The following is a 16,871-nucleotide window of genomic DNA, read 5'->3' on the forward strand; positions in this document are numbered from 1 at the left end:
ATAAATGTGGAAAAGCACAAAACCCACTTTCCTTTACAATTATTTATTTATTTATTTTGTCCACTCACGCTAACGTTTTATTTGCTTCTCCCCTGGGCCCTTCGGTTTCAAATGCCCAGTCTGTAGAGTAGCTGGTTCGGCATAGTAGGATTCTGGGCATAGCATCTGCTGCTGTTGTTTTCATTGTAGGTTAACTGTTGAACCTACCTGTATTGTTATTTTCTTCTTCCTCTTTTAGATTACTCTGATAACCTGTGGGGGATAAATAATGTAAAGGTTGGAAGTTACTTTGGTGTAATTAAGAATATGTTATTTTCGGATTTCAGTTACTTATTGTGAAGTTGTTGGGTTTTGGGGAGCAGGGTGGCTCCAGGAGATTATGGATGATTTGTTAGAAGTGTGATTGTTATTCTATAGGTTTTGGGTAGTCCATTTTAGGAGTGACTCTGCCAAATTTTTGGTAGAGTTATTCCTAAGGTGGGCCCCACAAGGCCACCTCGGATTTTAGAGTGAAATTCGGGGCAGGTCCTGTCAAAAAATGTCAAGAGAAAGCTAATATGTTGAATGAGCTTGAGTTTTTGAAAGGTAAAGCTGACAGTTTGATTTCAAGTGAAAAGAAGCTAAATAATCTACTGACCATGGGAAGAAGTTTCGGTGATAAACATGGCTTGGGGTATATTGGTGAAAATACATTTAAAGGTGAGCATGTTACCAAGTTTTTGAAGGATTCAACTCAACAAAACTCATATTTTATCCATCCCATATCTACAGAGTTCAAACCAAGATTGAAGATGTTTGTTCCCGTTTGCCATTTTTGTGGAACTCTTGGCCACATTAAACCAAGTTGTAACAAGCTTCGAAAAGCAATTTTGAACTCAAAGAAAAGGTTTGTGAAGCACTTTAAAGGAGCAACTAACAATTCAAAGCATATCTCTTTGTCAAGCTCAAATGGTAGAATGAAGAAAGTTTGGAGAATGAAAGAGTCTAATCTTGGCTGGCGTGGAGATGTGAGTTCAAGTTACAATCAGGTGAGAAACAACTCTAGAGATTTCAAGAAGTTGCTGATGAACAGAGAAAAAGAATTGCTTGAAGAAAAATTGAAAACACATTTGAAAGAAATAAAAAAGATAACAAAGCTCATTTCAATCCCGATGTCACCTATCTCCAAAATGAAACAAGTTTGGAGAAGAATAGAGCCACTTGAGCCTAAGCTTCCGCATACAGGTATCTGAATTCTTCTGTCTTTATGTGCTTGTGTAAATGTGATCATTGTTTTACTTGCATATATCAATATTTTATGGTCATCATAAGCACATTTTTAGGGGGAGTTGTCTTCTGTTAGTCTGTACATTTTTTTGTTAGCATTTCTGAATATTTAGGATTGAAACTGATTTTGAATCCTATATTTTCAGCAGCTTCTATAGTGGTGGTATTGCATCTAGTTTAGATTCCTAAGTGTCTAATGTCCACTTGTTGAGAAGTTGTTCATTAAAATTTCAGCTAGATCTTGTTTTGAGTTTGGGACACGCAATTTTACAGTTTATTTGATTAGTTGTTCCTTAAATGTTGGCATCATTCTGAATGCTGATTTTAGTCCAATTTTTTGGGTTTGATGATTGTTAAATCAATGATGTTGAAATGGGTGAAAGGCAACACATATATGCAGGTATCATAATATGTTGTATCAAAAAAATAGAACAGCAGAAACAAACAATGATATGTTGTTTCTACCAGCTTCAAACAACATAAAAGTAGAGTTCAAACAACTCCCAGACAACAGAAGTAGGTGGTTAATCTCTTGTTTCTTCATACTTCAAACAGCATAAAAGTGGAGTTTAAACAGCTCCCAGACAACAGAAGTAGGTGGTTGATATGTTGTTTCTACCAACTTCAAACAACATAAAAGTAGACTTGTAATCACTCTCAAACAAAATAATTAAATGGCTACTGTATTTCTATTAACACTCACACAACAGAACTGAACTAAAACAATGGTTGAAAGTTCAAACAAACGACAGAAAAATAAGATTGAATACTATTTCAGACAACAGAAATTAGAGTCAGACTATACTCCAAGTGATATTCAAATAACATAAAAAAACTAAAACTATAGCTGGAAATCAAATGTAACCACAACAATCATAATTATTTGTAGTCCAAACAATCTCAAACAACATAACTCACATTATAAATGTTGTTGCATATAAAATCAGTCGACATATAACTGTCATTGTGCTTTGAATTTGTCACGCCCCAAACCCAGTGTCGTGGATTTTAAGCACCTGACCCCTAATCCGAGGTGTGAGTGTTACAAAGCAGAATGTAAATAAAATCTTCCTTCTAAGCTCTTCATTTTAGGCTCGTCCAACCCACTTCGGCTCGTCAAAACCTAGGTACTTCTCTGCAAAAGGTATTATAGATGAGTGGGTGAGCAAAACCGCGCGCTCAGTGAGTAGATCATGTAATATGCCAGTAAAGCCATGTCATTTTACACATGCTAGAAAGTAGTATATCTTATACATATCAATTCACAGCAATTTATCATATCGCATCATCCCTTCTTATTGATTATCCTTCAATTTAGTGACCACCACGGGCATCCCAATGGCCTTCTCTAGCCCTATACCACCGTGTGACACATCCTTACTTCGGCATAATCAATCAAGAAGTTCTCATGTTCCATGACTAGTCAAACAATGGATCCAGCACATAATATATATAAACTCCGCATATTTCGCAAATAGACATGCTTCACTTGAAAATAGAGAGATATTTTGTAAATTGATAAAATCATGCTTTTCCACCATTTTTGTAGAAAATAAGAATATATGAAACATATCACACAAACCCACTCACCTCGATAATACGAATCGCCTCCTAGAATACCGATCGTTAACCGAACCTCCTAGAACGAGCCTTCTAGAAATCACCATTGGATATAACTTAAACCTCTATGGATAGAAAGAGGACATCAAGACGAATCAGTATCCCTTCGCGGATCCTGAATCGGAGTTATGAATCAAAAGTTATGATCCGTCGAAGTTTAGAGAGAGAAAGTAGAGAGAGAAATCTCTTCGAAATTGGTACGGAAGAATGGGGTGGCTGAATTCCTATTTATAGGGAGAGAACTGCCACGTGTCAAGACATGAATGGTTGGTTTGGTACCACTTGTCAACTTCTAAATCAAACACCAACATGCTTATGCCACTTGTCAAGCACACAAAGACATGATGCCACCATTTGACACATGTCAATCTGATCTTGCACATGCAAGACACGTTTGGCAGCTGCTACTTGGTCTCCAAGTCAAGCCTATCGACCAATAATGACACGCCACATCGCCAGTTAATTTGATTTCCAATTAAACTTCAAAAATTCCTTAAAAATAGCTCGGAAACTCGAAAAATTCAACGAAAAATGCTGCAAACTCGTGGCGACCTCTACTTTCCATTTCCAACCTCAAAAACAAAATTTCACTAACTTTGAAATTCGGGATCTCACAGAATTAGACAATAGAAACATCAACTAAGCTTCAATATTGTTCAATCAAACGACAGAAACAAGTAAAACTTCGTCATGTTAAATTAACTACATTGGCAGATATTTTGTTAAACCCGTCGATGAAGTGAATTCTCAACAACATTAATATGTAGTAATAATATGTTTCAGAAGATAGATGGTCCCTAATTTTTCAATATTAGGTACTTCAGACGACAGTACCTTAATCTAAATCTGTTGTCTGAGTGCATTATCAACGACGGGGAATCTCTGTCGTTTGAGTGGCTTAGAGACGGCAGCCACCTAGACAACATATTTTTACTTCATCAAACGACAGATCATATCTGTCGTCTGAATGCATTTTTTGATGTAGTGAATACAACAAATATATTCCTTATTTTCAGCTTCTAGAAAGAGATGGAAAGTCTTTACAAAGCATGTGCCAGGTCTCACCATTAAGCCATTATTAGAAACTCGTTGGGAAAGTCGTGTGGAGAGTGTTAGAGCAATAAGATATTAAATTCCAGAAATAAGAGAGGCTTTGATTCACTTGATGAACAGTAAAGAAGATGACAAGATAAAAAGTAATGCTGAGACTTTAGCAACATATAATCTTCAGAATCTTGAGTTCTTATTGGGTATGGTTATATGGTGTGATTGGTTGTATGCTGTTAACAACGTCAGCAAAGTTTTGCAAACTGAAGATATGCATATTGATATTGCCATCAAAGATTTGGAACGTCTTTTTTCCTTTCTTCAAAAGTTCAGAGAAGCCGAATTTGAGGACTCATTGATTAAAGCTAAAGAGATTGCAAGTGAGATGGGGATTGAACCTATTTTCATGGAAAAACGGACAATCAACAAAAAGAGACAATTTGATGAAAGTTCTAGTGAAGCGGTGACACAATTAGCTGCAGAATCCTTTGAAGTCAACTATTTCCTATACATAGTTGATCAAGCTATTTCTTCATTCAAAACCAAGTTAGGACAATTTCATAATCATTTAAATGAGGATGATTTTTATATAGTTTATTGAACTTTTTTTTTCCTAAACCAGGTTTGAACAATTTAAGTCTTATGAAGAAAATTTTAGACTTTTGTTTAATTTGGAAAGTTAAAGTTTGCAGATAGTTTGAAGAGTTTTGTGTTGACCTTACAAATTTATTAAAGCATGATCAGATTTCTGATCTTAATGAGGATGATCTATTTTAGGACTTATGAATGTTGAGTCAAGATTTACCAAAAGAAACAGAAAGAGCTATTGATGTGCTGAATTAATAAAAGAAGTGGATGACTGTTACCCAAATGCTTCGATTGCTTATAGGATTCTGCTAACTATACCAGTCACAGCTGCCTATGCAGAAAGAAGTTCTTCAAAGTTGAAATTGATCAAATCTTACCTTCGGTCTACTATGTTAGAAGAGAGATTGAGTGGTTTGCCTATGATATCTATTGAAAAGATATTGTTGGAAAACTTGATTATGTAAGTTTGATTAGCACCTTTGCATCTAAAAATGCAAGATAAATCATATTTAAGTGATACTTTAAAATTGGGATATTGTTTTCTTCTTCTTTTGTAAAGTTTTGAGCATTGATCACTACTAGAACAATATCATCAGACATTGGTTTTTAGCCGATGTAAAACAAAATTTCGACTGATGTCCTAGTGGGTGTAGAGAAAGATCAAGATTTTCAGACATCGATTTTTAGTCAATGTAAAAAATCACACTGAACATCTCTTTCTTATAAGTACGTACTTGATGTAAAAGTTAATTCTTAACATCGATTAATTAATAAGGAACCAATTTATTTTCTTCTTATGACATCGTGTTAGCACAAGAAATTGATTTACTTTCTTGTATTTGACATTTATTATTTAGATATCATCGATGTATTGGTCATTCTTCTGGGACAACGGTTCATTATTTTAAGCTATTTTGTTTTCCTTTGTTTTGCTTCAATTTCAAGTTCAAGTTCAAAAGTGATGTTTCTTTGTAAAACAAGTGTAATAACCATCAGAATGAGAATGTATATCGTAAATAAATAAATTTTTTATTAATATTGATGCTCGAAGTACATAACAACATCCCAAGTATTTCTATTCATAAAATGTTGAAATAGAACAAAAATTTAAGTCTAAACGGTTCATAATACTAGATAACTAGAAACATAAACGAAAGCGAGCCTCGTCATACTTCATATCCTATTTGTTCTTCTGTTTTCTCCTGTAAATAAAATGGAATGAACAATTAGCTATGAAAAGAAAGAAAGAAAGAAAGAGACCAAGACCAAAAAGAAAGATGAAAAAGTGGCTCATGCTACGATCAAGGAGGAAAAACATAGTAAGAGCGATAAGGTTGCAACATATTCTTGTTTTGCTTCTATATATCTTTATACACCTAACCAATGGTTTGCAAGGACATCAAATTTATCTAAAGAAAGTAGAAGCAGAAAAGTGAGCAAAATCAAATGTAAAGGACATAGAAATTGCAAACCAAAACACCATTTTTGTAATGAGAACGAAAATATATATGAAGATTTAACATATCCAAAAAATATTCCATAATATTTTTTTGACAAGAAGAAGAGATTTCATTAGTTTCATAGCTAGAACGGCACATACAGTAATTTTCTATACTTGCACCCTACATTAGTAGCCAAGTAATTTAGAAACAGCTAGTACCATTAGAACATTGGCGCTCACTTATTTAGTGAGCCTATAAGACTATGACTAGTCCTCTTACACAAAATTAAAATCATATGAGCATCCTTTCGTCAATGCACTCAATTGTGGTGTATAGAAAATGAAACGAAAAAAAAAAGACATAAGTTTTCGTATGGAAAAAGAAGAGAAAAAGAGAAAGAAAAAAAAAAGTAAAAAAGGGATACAAGGCTCAAACCTTGGTTGGTTCAAAAACAAACCAACAGCTCTATCGCTGGAGTAACATATTACTCTATGATAGCACTGTACCGCTGGAGTAAGAGCTGTTGGTCTATTTTCGAACCAACCAAGGTTCGAGCCTTGTATCCCATTTTTACTTTTTTTTTTCTCTCTCCTTTTCTCTTCTTTTTCCATACTAAAAACTTAGGTCTTTTTTTTTTTTTGGTTTCATTTTCTATCCAAAAACATACAATTACTTCATTTCCTTTTCCTTTTTCATATCAATAACTAATTCATCATTTCCTTCTCTATATAAAAATTTTGACCAAAAATCCTATATATTAATTATGTTTAACTATTTTGTATTTCAGAAATTTATGTACGAATAAAAATTCATATATTTATGTTTTGGTACTAATTCTACATGATTTTGTACTGTTTTTTGGCGCAATATGTGTGTGTGTAAGGAGAATCAAGAAATGACCTCCTTAAACTTGAAAAGTAAAGATGTTTTATTTTTAGCATGTATTTTAATACTCGAAACCATTCATTCTCTAGTTACCTACATACATATGAATCCTACAAAAAATTAGCCAAATCGGAAAACGTTTAACCATTTAATTAGCGCAATATTCGTTTTGATTTGATCTAACGGACTACATTTGTTTAAACAATTTTCAATGACCAAATGCTTATGGATTTGGTTGATTTTTTGTAAACACAATTCTTATATAGGAATTTAAAGGATCAAATGTTGAAATCATTGAATTAGGTCGTATATTAGTGTAAAATAGTAAAAATCCTCAAATTTTTAAAGTAAGAGGAGGTCCTCTATAGAACAGGCACACACACACACACACACACACAGAGATCCATTTTTTGCCAGTTTAAGGGATTGCTCATTAGACATACTTTTTTTTTTATTAATCACATATCGGCATATCGACCGTTCAGTTTTTAGGTCTATATATGAGTAGGTCAATTCTGTAAATTTTCAGCCAAATTGATAATCGTTAAGACTAGGCCTGGGCTCGGGTCGGGTCGGGCCCGAAATTTGGTAGAACCGAGACCAAGCCCGAAATAATCGGTTCAGGCCGGTTCGGGCTTTTTCAAAAGTGAAAATCGACCCAAACCGAGCCCAAACGGGCCGGTTCGGTCTTCGGGCTTTTCAGGCCCAAAATCAAGTTTCCCAGCTCTGATGCAAAATACACACAAAATTCGGTAAGAGGCGAGGTTTGAACCCCCGACCTCTTACACGAAAGCTTTGCTCCCAACCACTGCTGCACGAGACAATCTTGTCATAGTATCTCCAAAGTTTATATTTATTCTCGTCCTAGGCGAAACAAAACTTACAAAACACTAAAACAGAACCCAGATCTGAGGCTTTTGCCTCTTGGTTCATCTCTGTTTTCCCCATTCGTCTCGTTCCTTTCTCTTTCCATCTTGCCCCAATTTTCTTTTTGAACCTTAGCCCCAAATTTTCTCTAACCCATTCCTCACCACCCATCACCTTCTTTTACCCACCATCTCTCATCTCCATATCTTGTTGCCCAGATTTTCCTTTTCCTTTTCAAATCGGTACCATGGCAATCTGTGGTTGTTGCCCAGATTTTTCTTTTCATTTTCCATATTTTTTACCCACCCATCACCTTCTTTTACCCACCGTCTGTGGTTGATGGGCTGCTGTCTCGGGTCGTCGGAGCATTTAGGTTTGCAAATGGAGGGGAAAGGTTTAGGAGGAGGAGGAGCTGGCTTGGGAGGAGAGTGAGAGAGGCTGAGATGAATGGGGTTGAAATTTGGAGATGGTTTCGAGATCGGGCTGAGTTGGTTTTCACTTTTCAGAGACTGGGTTTTCAGAAAATGGGGAAGAACACGAGTGTTAATCTGAAATGGGGTTGAAATTTGGAGATAGTTTCGAGATCGGGTTGAGATGGTTTTCACTTTTCAGAGACTGGGTTTTCAGAAAATGGGGAAGAACACGAGTGTTAATCTGAAATGGGGTTGAAATTTGGAGATGGTTTCGAGATCGCGCTGAGATTGTTTTCAGAAAATGGGGAAGAACCGAAGAACACTAGTGTTTAGGGTTGAGAGCCTGAGATAGTTTCGAGAGAGAGAGAGGCTAAGATCTGGAAAATGCCGAAATGGGTTAGGCATGACTGTTTTAGTGTTTAGGGTTATTATTATTTTTTTTAATATTTAGTATATTAATATCACCCAATAATAGAGGGACAAGTGGCAAATGATGGGAAAATCAGGCCGGTTCGGGCTTTCGGTCTCATAGTATGTGAGGACCGAGATCGAACCGATATAATGCATTCGGGTCGGGTTTCGAACCGAACTGAGAATTTTCATATCAAAATCGAACCGAATCGGGCTTTTTTGCTCGGTCCGGGTCGGGCTTTCGGTCTTTCGGGTCCAGACGCCCAGGCCTAGTTAAGACATTTATAACTGTGATTTACAGTTATGAACATGAATGATTTAGGTTGGACATATTTGGCTCGTCTATTGATTTAATCTAGTTTGATACCTTAACGATTATCAATTTGGCTGAAAAATTTGCAGAAGTGATCCACACATTAAGACATAAAAACTGAACGGTCAAAATGTCGAAATGTGATCGAAAAGTAGGTCCCACCAGTCACCGAGCACCACCAAGGACGCTATCAAGACCACTGAGCAGCTTCATCAGTCCAACAGAAAAACATGAATCTTTGCTGCCATATCTACATAACCCATCAAGAGACCCAAACAGTGGATCTGGTCGGAACAAAATCAGTGAAGGAGATGCCCATTTACTCTCCGTTTAGTTCTTGTCCTCCTCACCATCAGGCCATCAACCAACTAATTGTGTTGTTCTGCTTCCTGCAGGAACATATATACTTTTCGCATCTAACATAATGCAACTTCCATATTGCTGCCGAATGGTTTGAAGTATGGTATAGATGACTCTTATCTATTGCAGCCATTGTATACATCAATAAGCTCATGAAAAATAGAACGTATTTCAGTTTTGTCTATGTACGAGAGTTGATAATATAAATGCATAAAGAGGCTGCTTGAGCAGTTGAGAGTGATTTTGATCTGTCTCGTACATGAACAAGAAGGAAATATACGAGGTCAATCATGGGTGATGTGATGGGTAAGAAGTGAAATTAATAAATAATTACACAGATTTGGTATTATATCAAAGTTTAATAGTTTATGGTGCATGATTGATTTTTGATTAGTCAATTAGTCGGTATTTAATTTTAGCCGGACCAATTGTGCTCTATCTGAACTCATCTCAGGATACACGATAAACTATTGTGCAGTACAGTGCTATACTATCTTCGAATAAAGTCAATGTTGTACTAGAAAGAGAAAAGTAGAACTGGATGATGATGTCCTTTGCTAGCTGTTGTTTAATTGTTTGTAATTTGCCCATTTATACCGCCAAGTATACAAGAAACCAATCAGAAGCCATTATTGGGTTGGGATAGGAACTTCATCAAACTCATCCATGGCTTCCACTTTTGTCATCAAGACTCTCAAGTCAACCTCTCTCTCACTTTGTGTGCTGCTACTCCTGCAACCGCTCCTAATTAATGGTCATGGAGGCGAAGACCATGACAGCAATAGCAGTAGCGACGAGCACGAAGTTCTGCATTCGAAAAGCTTGCTGTTGGTGAAAGTATGGTGTTTGATCATTTTACTCGTGACCACCTTCATTGGTGGTATCTCTCCATATTTTTATCGATGGAATGAAAACTTTCTTCTCTTGGGCACTCAATTTGCGGGTGGTGTTTTTCTCGGTACCTCTTTGATGCACTTCTTGAGCGATTCAGCTGAGACATTCGGAGGCCTTACGACCAAAACGTACCCTTTCGCATTCATGCTAGCTTCGGCTGGTTATATGCTAACCATGTTTGGCGATTGCGTGGTTATGCTTGTGACGAGGTCTAGTGAAACAGAAGCTAGAGTTGAAGTGGAGGAGGGAAGGGTTGATGTGGAGCATGAGGACAAGGAAGTTCCAATTGGAAATGGGGTCAACCCAGTTTTCTTGAAGACAACTTCTTTTGGAGACACCATGCTTCTTATTCTTGCCCTGTGTTTCCATTCAATTTTTGAGGGTATTGCTGTTGGAGTTGCAGGTACTTTTCAAGTAGTTCTAATTTACTCGCATCATATTTTTTCTTTTTTGGTTACAACAAAGGGAATCGATTCACTAACCTAATTATTTCCCTATCCTCCATGAAATTCAAGGGCTTACTCGCATCTTATCCATATATTAATATGTGCCCACTTATAGCTTTTTCAGTAGCTATTGTGTATATAACTGATCAGGTTAGTTTTTCTTTGAATTTATGGTTCAAATTTCATATAAACCATCTGATAGCATGTAATAGCTAGATGTTTGATAAGAAAATACTACACTATGCACATATACAGTTATAAACTCCGTCTGTTTAGTATCTATTGCTTTCGCAAGTTTAGATGCCTACTCCATACATGCGACCTTGATCGAGGCCATTAGCATGCATGTTCAAAGTTTAGGATTTAGAGTTTAATTGGCTCCCTATTAATACGTACATGAACTTGAATTTTGTGAACATTTTTGGGTATATTACATAGTTTGTTCGTCTCGATCCATTAATATTTATTACTATGAATTGATCAATTTTTTTATGGATCATCTCCACAAAAAATCAGTTGTCTATATGTTTGTAACATTGCAGGTACAAAGGCAGATGCATGGAGGAATCTATGGACAATATCATTACACAAGATTTTTGCAGCCGTTGCAATGGGAATTGCATTACTGAGGATGCTACCAAAGAGAGCATTTCTAGTAACTGCAGCTTATTCTTTTGCTTTCGCTGTTTCTAGTCCCATTGGAGTAGGCATAGGGATTGCCATTGATGCCACAACTCAAGGAGCTGTAGCTGATTGGATCTATGCAATTTCCATGGGACTTGCTTGTGGGGTTTTTGTCTACGTTGCAATCAACCACCTCATAGCCAAAGGGTTTAAACCACAAACCAAATGTTACTTTGACACTCCTGCTTTCAAGTTCCTTGCTGTGCTTCTTGGGGTGGGAGTCATAGCAGTAGTGATGATCTGGGATTAATGAAGTGTTAGCTCATTATGAACAAATTTGGTTGTGTTGCATTTGTGAAAAAATAAGAATGGTCCGATATAGGTTGATCGTATTGAAGGATGTTCAATTTATGCGTGCCTTGTCAAAGTAGGATTACTTTCCATTGTTGTAATAGGAGAAGATTGTTCTAGATTTCTGGTCTTAATTAGAATAGGATTCCTTGTACTAAAAGGTTTGTACTAATCGTATCCTTTATATATAGAGGCTCTTATTATTAATGAAAGATATAACTATTCTCTTTGCATCATTTTCCCTTAAACACGTTATCAGCACGAGCTCTAGCCATAGTTTCAAGAAGCCAAAACCCAAAAACCCTAAATCCCCGTTCGTTGCACACCTGTATTTGCCGAGCATAGTGTCCATGTGATCATTTGCACGTTGTTGATGCAAGTGACCCTTGGTGCATGGATCCTCTCCGCTTGTATTATTGATAAAAGTTTCTCTAATTGAACAATGCCTAACATAGAGTTCAACTTTAAAAAAATTTCACCTATTGATAAAAGCTTGACTTGATTGGTCATCTTCCTGTCTTCCACTCCAATTTTCAGCATGATGTTTATAAACACCCACCCATAGATCATCTTTCATACAATCTTTACCCAAAGTCGGATTTTGACTAACAATTTTGCAAGACTTGCACAATTGAATGTCTTTCATAAAGCCTCATCTTGTTCTAGCTTGAGCACTATTTTCAGCAAGATCTAGGCCTTATATGTCTATATTGAAAACCAAAAATTTGGGGAGATCAAAGATATTAGGAGAAGGAAGAAAAAACTTATGTGCAACTATGAAGTTTTTTTTTTTTTGTTGCATATATGAGGTAAAAGATATGGTATGTATTTATTTATCGAGAATTTTTTATAATTTTTAGAATTTTTTATTCACGTCCTTCCACTGCGCGATAAAAAAATCGCACATGCTGGGTCAATCTTTCTCCCTAGCCCAAGCCCCAGGTCACTAACAGACCGGGCTCCAAATTGCCACAGGAAATGAATTTTCTGTCCTGTCAGAATTGGGTCATATACTTGCTGGACGCATGTCTATAAACAGGCCGGTGGACATGCTCTCAGGTTCTGTACGAAGTCAAAACGATTATGACGTGAAACTAAAAATTAAAAAAAAAAAAAAATTTAAACGTAGAAGATCAACTTTGTACTTTTGACTCGATGAACCTCAAGTATTATCACAATATTTGTCATGCATACTAACTTGAACTTGAATTCTGTTCGATCTGTCTACTCACATTTGGTTTCAAAGGGGATTCATCTGCACCATCTTTGGAATTTCCAACATACTAGCCAGCGTACTAGTCTTGTGATTCGTCCAAATTTCCCATCCTGAATTAAGGAGCTATATAGATATTTGTGAGGAAACACCTACACTGATGATTCATACAGGTACATGTGTTTCAGATGTTGATATTCAAAATCCTACGGTTAGAACCATACTCCAATGCTCTGAGCATTAGGTTTCCCGATATATAACATGTGTTTCAGATTTTGATATTCAAAATCCTACGGTTAGAATCATACTCTAAGCAGTAAGTGAAAGACAAATGAATAACAGAGAGAATTTAAGAAAACCTCACACAGAGGATCCATTGTATGGCCTTATTTATATTGCAACATATACAAGCTATAAGGTAAGTATTAAACATAAAGATTTACAAACAGATTTACAAAGAACTAAACTTATGCAGCAAGTAGACTTTGCCTCCAAGACTGGAATCAACTAGAAGATTTTGACTTAATTTGCAAGGCACGAAGATTTTGTTCATCAGTAAGTTTCTAGATATATAAGGGCATGATTATTTTTGTTTAATCCTGTTATAGCTTTTGTAGATTGCAAGGAATTGTATTGGTGGTTCTTGCGCGGTGTGCTTTTCTAAAGCATTTTTCCCCATATATATTAGTCCTTGTCATCTGACTAAGCTCAATCAAGTCTAGAAATATTACAACTTCATGAGCACACTTCAGTTATTGTATTATTAAATTTCATTAATTTGTTTACTGATTAGCTGATATTGGTTCAAGTGAGAGAATGTAAGTGTGTGTGTGTGTGTGTGTGTGTGTGTATATATATATATATCTTATCCAGAGAGGAGCTCCGCTTTGAAATTAACGTGTGAAGTTCGAGTTTTGGGTCACTTTTCGGTCGCATATCCACATCTCGACCGTTCAGTTTTTAGGTACTACTGTGTAGATCATCTCTGCAAATTTTCAGTCAAATTGATTATCGTTAAGGTATCTAACTCACTTTAACCAATGGATGGACTGAATCTGTCAACATGAACCGTACTAGCTTTAAGGAAGTTATCAATGCCTTAACGATCATCATTTTGGCTGAAAATTTGCAGAGATGATCTATACACTAGTACCTAAAAACTGAACGGTCGAGATGTGGATGTGCGATCGAAAAGTGACCCAAAACTCGAACTTCACACCGTTAATTTCAAAGCGGAGCTCCGCTCTGGATAGGATCTGTGTATATATATATATATATATATATATATATATATATATGTGGACTCAATGTCATTTACTTAGTGGACATAAGCAAACCAATGACTTATGGGTAATGTGATCAGAGACACGGATGAGTTCTATTTTGTTACAACATATAGATAGTTATCTGGTCATTTGTTGATGACTTAATTATAGGGTAGTGCTATTCACACACCTATTTTTTCTATTCACATACACCTTATAATTTTCTAATAGTTTAATGCAATTTTTTTATATAAATTACCCTAACTACCCCTCCCTTGTAATTCTGTTTCTTTTTCTTTTTTCTTTTTTCTATTTGGTAAGTCAATCGTGAATCAAACATCGTTATACAATAAATCATTTTTTTTACCTATAAATGAAGGAAAAATAACATGTTTATTAAGTGGAATGACCTGTATTATTAGACAAAAAATATGCTTCCCAGGTTACCTTCATCCAACTGAATCCAAACTGCAAAGTTTATCCTCATACTTTGCAAAGCACCAAACTCAATGCTTGTTTGTTTATGATTCTTAATCCAGGTGTATCATCCTCAAATAAAAATAAATAAATATGGAATCAGCGTTTTATCTACTTCAGCTACAAGCTTCCACACTGCAGCTGATGATGTACACAAAATTTGGAGATACTCTACATAATATTGGATGCAATAAGTTGCAATCTTCGTGTGGGGACAATATTATGTTCTACTAGCATAATATAGTAGAACAAATCATGTCTACAATCATAAGGCTATCATTATTACAGCCTCATAAGTTCTATAGTTGCTAAATGGATTCAAATACACCAAATAATTTCAGTTAGAATCTTACCAGGAATGATGGATTCAAAGGGGCTTGAGTGATCATTGAACTCATATTTTTCTTTCATGTCTCCATTTCAATTCAGATGTAAAATTTTCTCCAAAGATGGGTCTAAAGTTTCTTGTTCTGCCATCATTAAACTTTAAAGCATCACATTAGAGAGATAGAATGACCATGCTAGAGAAGTTTTTGATGGAAAAGAAAAAAGGGAATAGAAAAATAAAGTTTTGAAGTCCTCTGTGGATTTGAGGATGATTGACTTGCCAAATAGGAAAAAAAAAAACATAATTATAAAAGAGGGTAGTTAGGGTAATTTATAAAAAAAAAAATTGAATTAAAGTAATAAAAAAATAGAGGGGGTGTGTGAATAACGGAAAGGAAAGTAATTCATTTATCTTTCCCATGAGAAGGGAAATGGAAAGTCCCAACAACTTTCCATTCCGATGTTTGGTAACGTAAGGAAAGTTATCAGGAAAGTTGTTAAAACATTTGTAAATAATGTAAAAAAATAATATGTTGTGAGTAATAAATGCAAGGAAAGAAGGAGGAAAAGTGATTCATTTGGGGTTTGGAATGAACCACTGCACTTTCCCCCTTATTTTCCCTTACTTCAGGAAATGATTTCCTTTTATTTTGCATCCCAAACGCAAGAAAGGAACAAGTTTCCTTTCCTGATGCTTATTTTTTGCAAACCAAACATGGTCTTCCTTCAGGAAATGATTTCCTTTCTTTTTGCATCTCAAACGCAGGAAATGAATCATTTCCTAATACTTACTTTCCGCGAACCAAACAATATTTATAGAGGATTAGTCATAATTAAGCGGTATTCTCTTTTTGAGAGGGGTTATGTAATGAAACCTCTATACTCACAAGGTCCCTGAACTCTTTACAATACAAAGCATGTTGCCCCATAAAGAAATACTCGGTCCGTAGAGAACATGCAGAAGACTTTTGTTTAGTTGCCTCAATGGTCTTTAGTTAATAATGTTTATGTTTCTATAATCAAATTTAAGCGTATACATATTTTGTATCCATTCTATATATATGTGATTGATCTTCGTTCATTTTCAGTTTTAGTTATACAAGCATACGTATAATATGTGCTCAATAATTATATTATTTGTGATTTGTTAGAACAAAAGGGTGGGCCAATTAAGGCTGAATATATTTACTACTCACACTATTTGTGTGTTTAAATTATTTAAACAGAAACAGAGTGTGAATATCACCTCACTTTTGGTTGTTGCTTCCAAAGAAAAATGACAGATGCTCACGTGAAGAATCGATGTAGACTTCAGTTATACCTTGCCCTAAAAAAAAAAAATTTGATAAAATAAAGGTATTCGTGTAGCATGCATGTTTATTCTTTCCTTGATTGACCTTCCCATAATGCGTTCTTGATACAGTCACTAGACTAGCTTCAACCATACTTAAAAGAACTTTTGGATTATATATACGTATGTTCCATTGTTACAAACTAATCCTATCTACTTGATCAACTTGAAATTCAGCAGTTCGGTCCCAGAGTTTGTTCGAAGGGATTTGCTGCATCTTCATTTCCCAATTTCCCCTCTTTTAATTTAATCCAATCATTTGTAGAAGAAAGCCTATCCAAAACTAGCCATCCAGGTATAACTCACTGGCGCAAATGTATTTAGACAATTATAATCTCTCCCTGTATATATCTCTTTATTTTCTCTGTGTGTGTTAGACAGGCACGGAACCAGGAATTAAATTTGAGGTGTGCTAAATTTACCTTATGCTGGCAAGAAAAATTATTCTAAAAAATTTGACAGAGTTTACTTTGTTTTGATGGAATATCTCAATTGCATAACACTTGTCAAAATATGATCCACAAGATGCATTTTGTCACCCAAATCTAACAATAGAAAGCATGGAAAACAAAATGCCTTATCATTCTCATTAGTACTCAAGCCAATGATATTTTTCAAACCACATCCCATTAAATCTGCGATCTTGATCTCCACAAAGATGAGTTGGATACTCTTCTAATTTTGGTTGATAAGGACCATAAAGTATATATT

At 35.5% G+C, this 16,871-nt stretch overlaps 1 protein-coding gene across 1 annotated transcript; it reads left to right on the top strand.

Annotated features, from left to right (window-relative positions):
* Positions 1-9,843: 9,843 nt before the first annotated feature.
* Positions 9,844-11,628, top strand: LOC133734367 (zinc transporter 2). The gene is made up of 2 exons (XM_062162002.1): positions 9,844-10,509; positions 11,095-11,628. The coding sequence occupies exons 1-2, from the start codon at positions 9,879-9,881 to the stop codon at positions 11,484-11,486; spliced, it is 1,023 nt and encodes a 340-aa protein (XP_062017986.1). The 5' UTR covers positions 9,844-9,878; the 3' UTR covers positions 11,487-11,628.
* Positions 11,629-16,871: the final 5,243 nt, after the last annotated feature.

The sequence above is a fragment of the Rosa rugosa genome, chromosome 2, assembly GCF_958449725.1.
Source record: "Rosa rugosa chromosome 2, drRosRugo1.1, whole genome shotgun sequence".
Taxonomy (NCBI): domain Eukaryota; kingdom Viridiplantae; phylum Streptophyta; class Magnoliopsida; order Rosales; family Rosaceae; genus Rosa; species Rosa rugosa.

Excerpts from the sequence above, each read along its gene's own strand:
- LOC133734367 (XM_062162002.1), top strand. The coding sequence starts at position 9,879 with ATGGCTTCCACTTTTGTCATCAAGACTCTCAAGTCAACCTCTCTCTCA. Across the intron at positions 10,510-11,094 it reads TATTGCTGTTGGAGTTGCAG|GTACAAAGGCAGATGCATGG; the intron begins GTACTTTTCAAG and ends GTAACATTGCAG.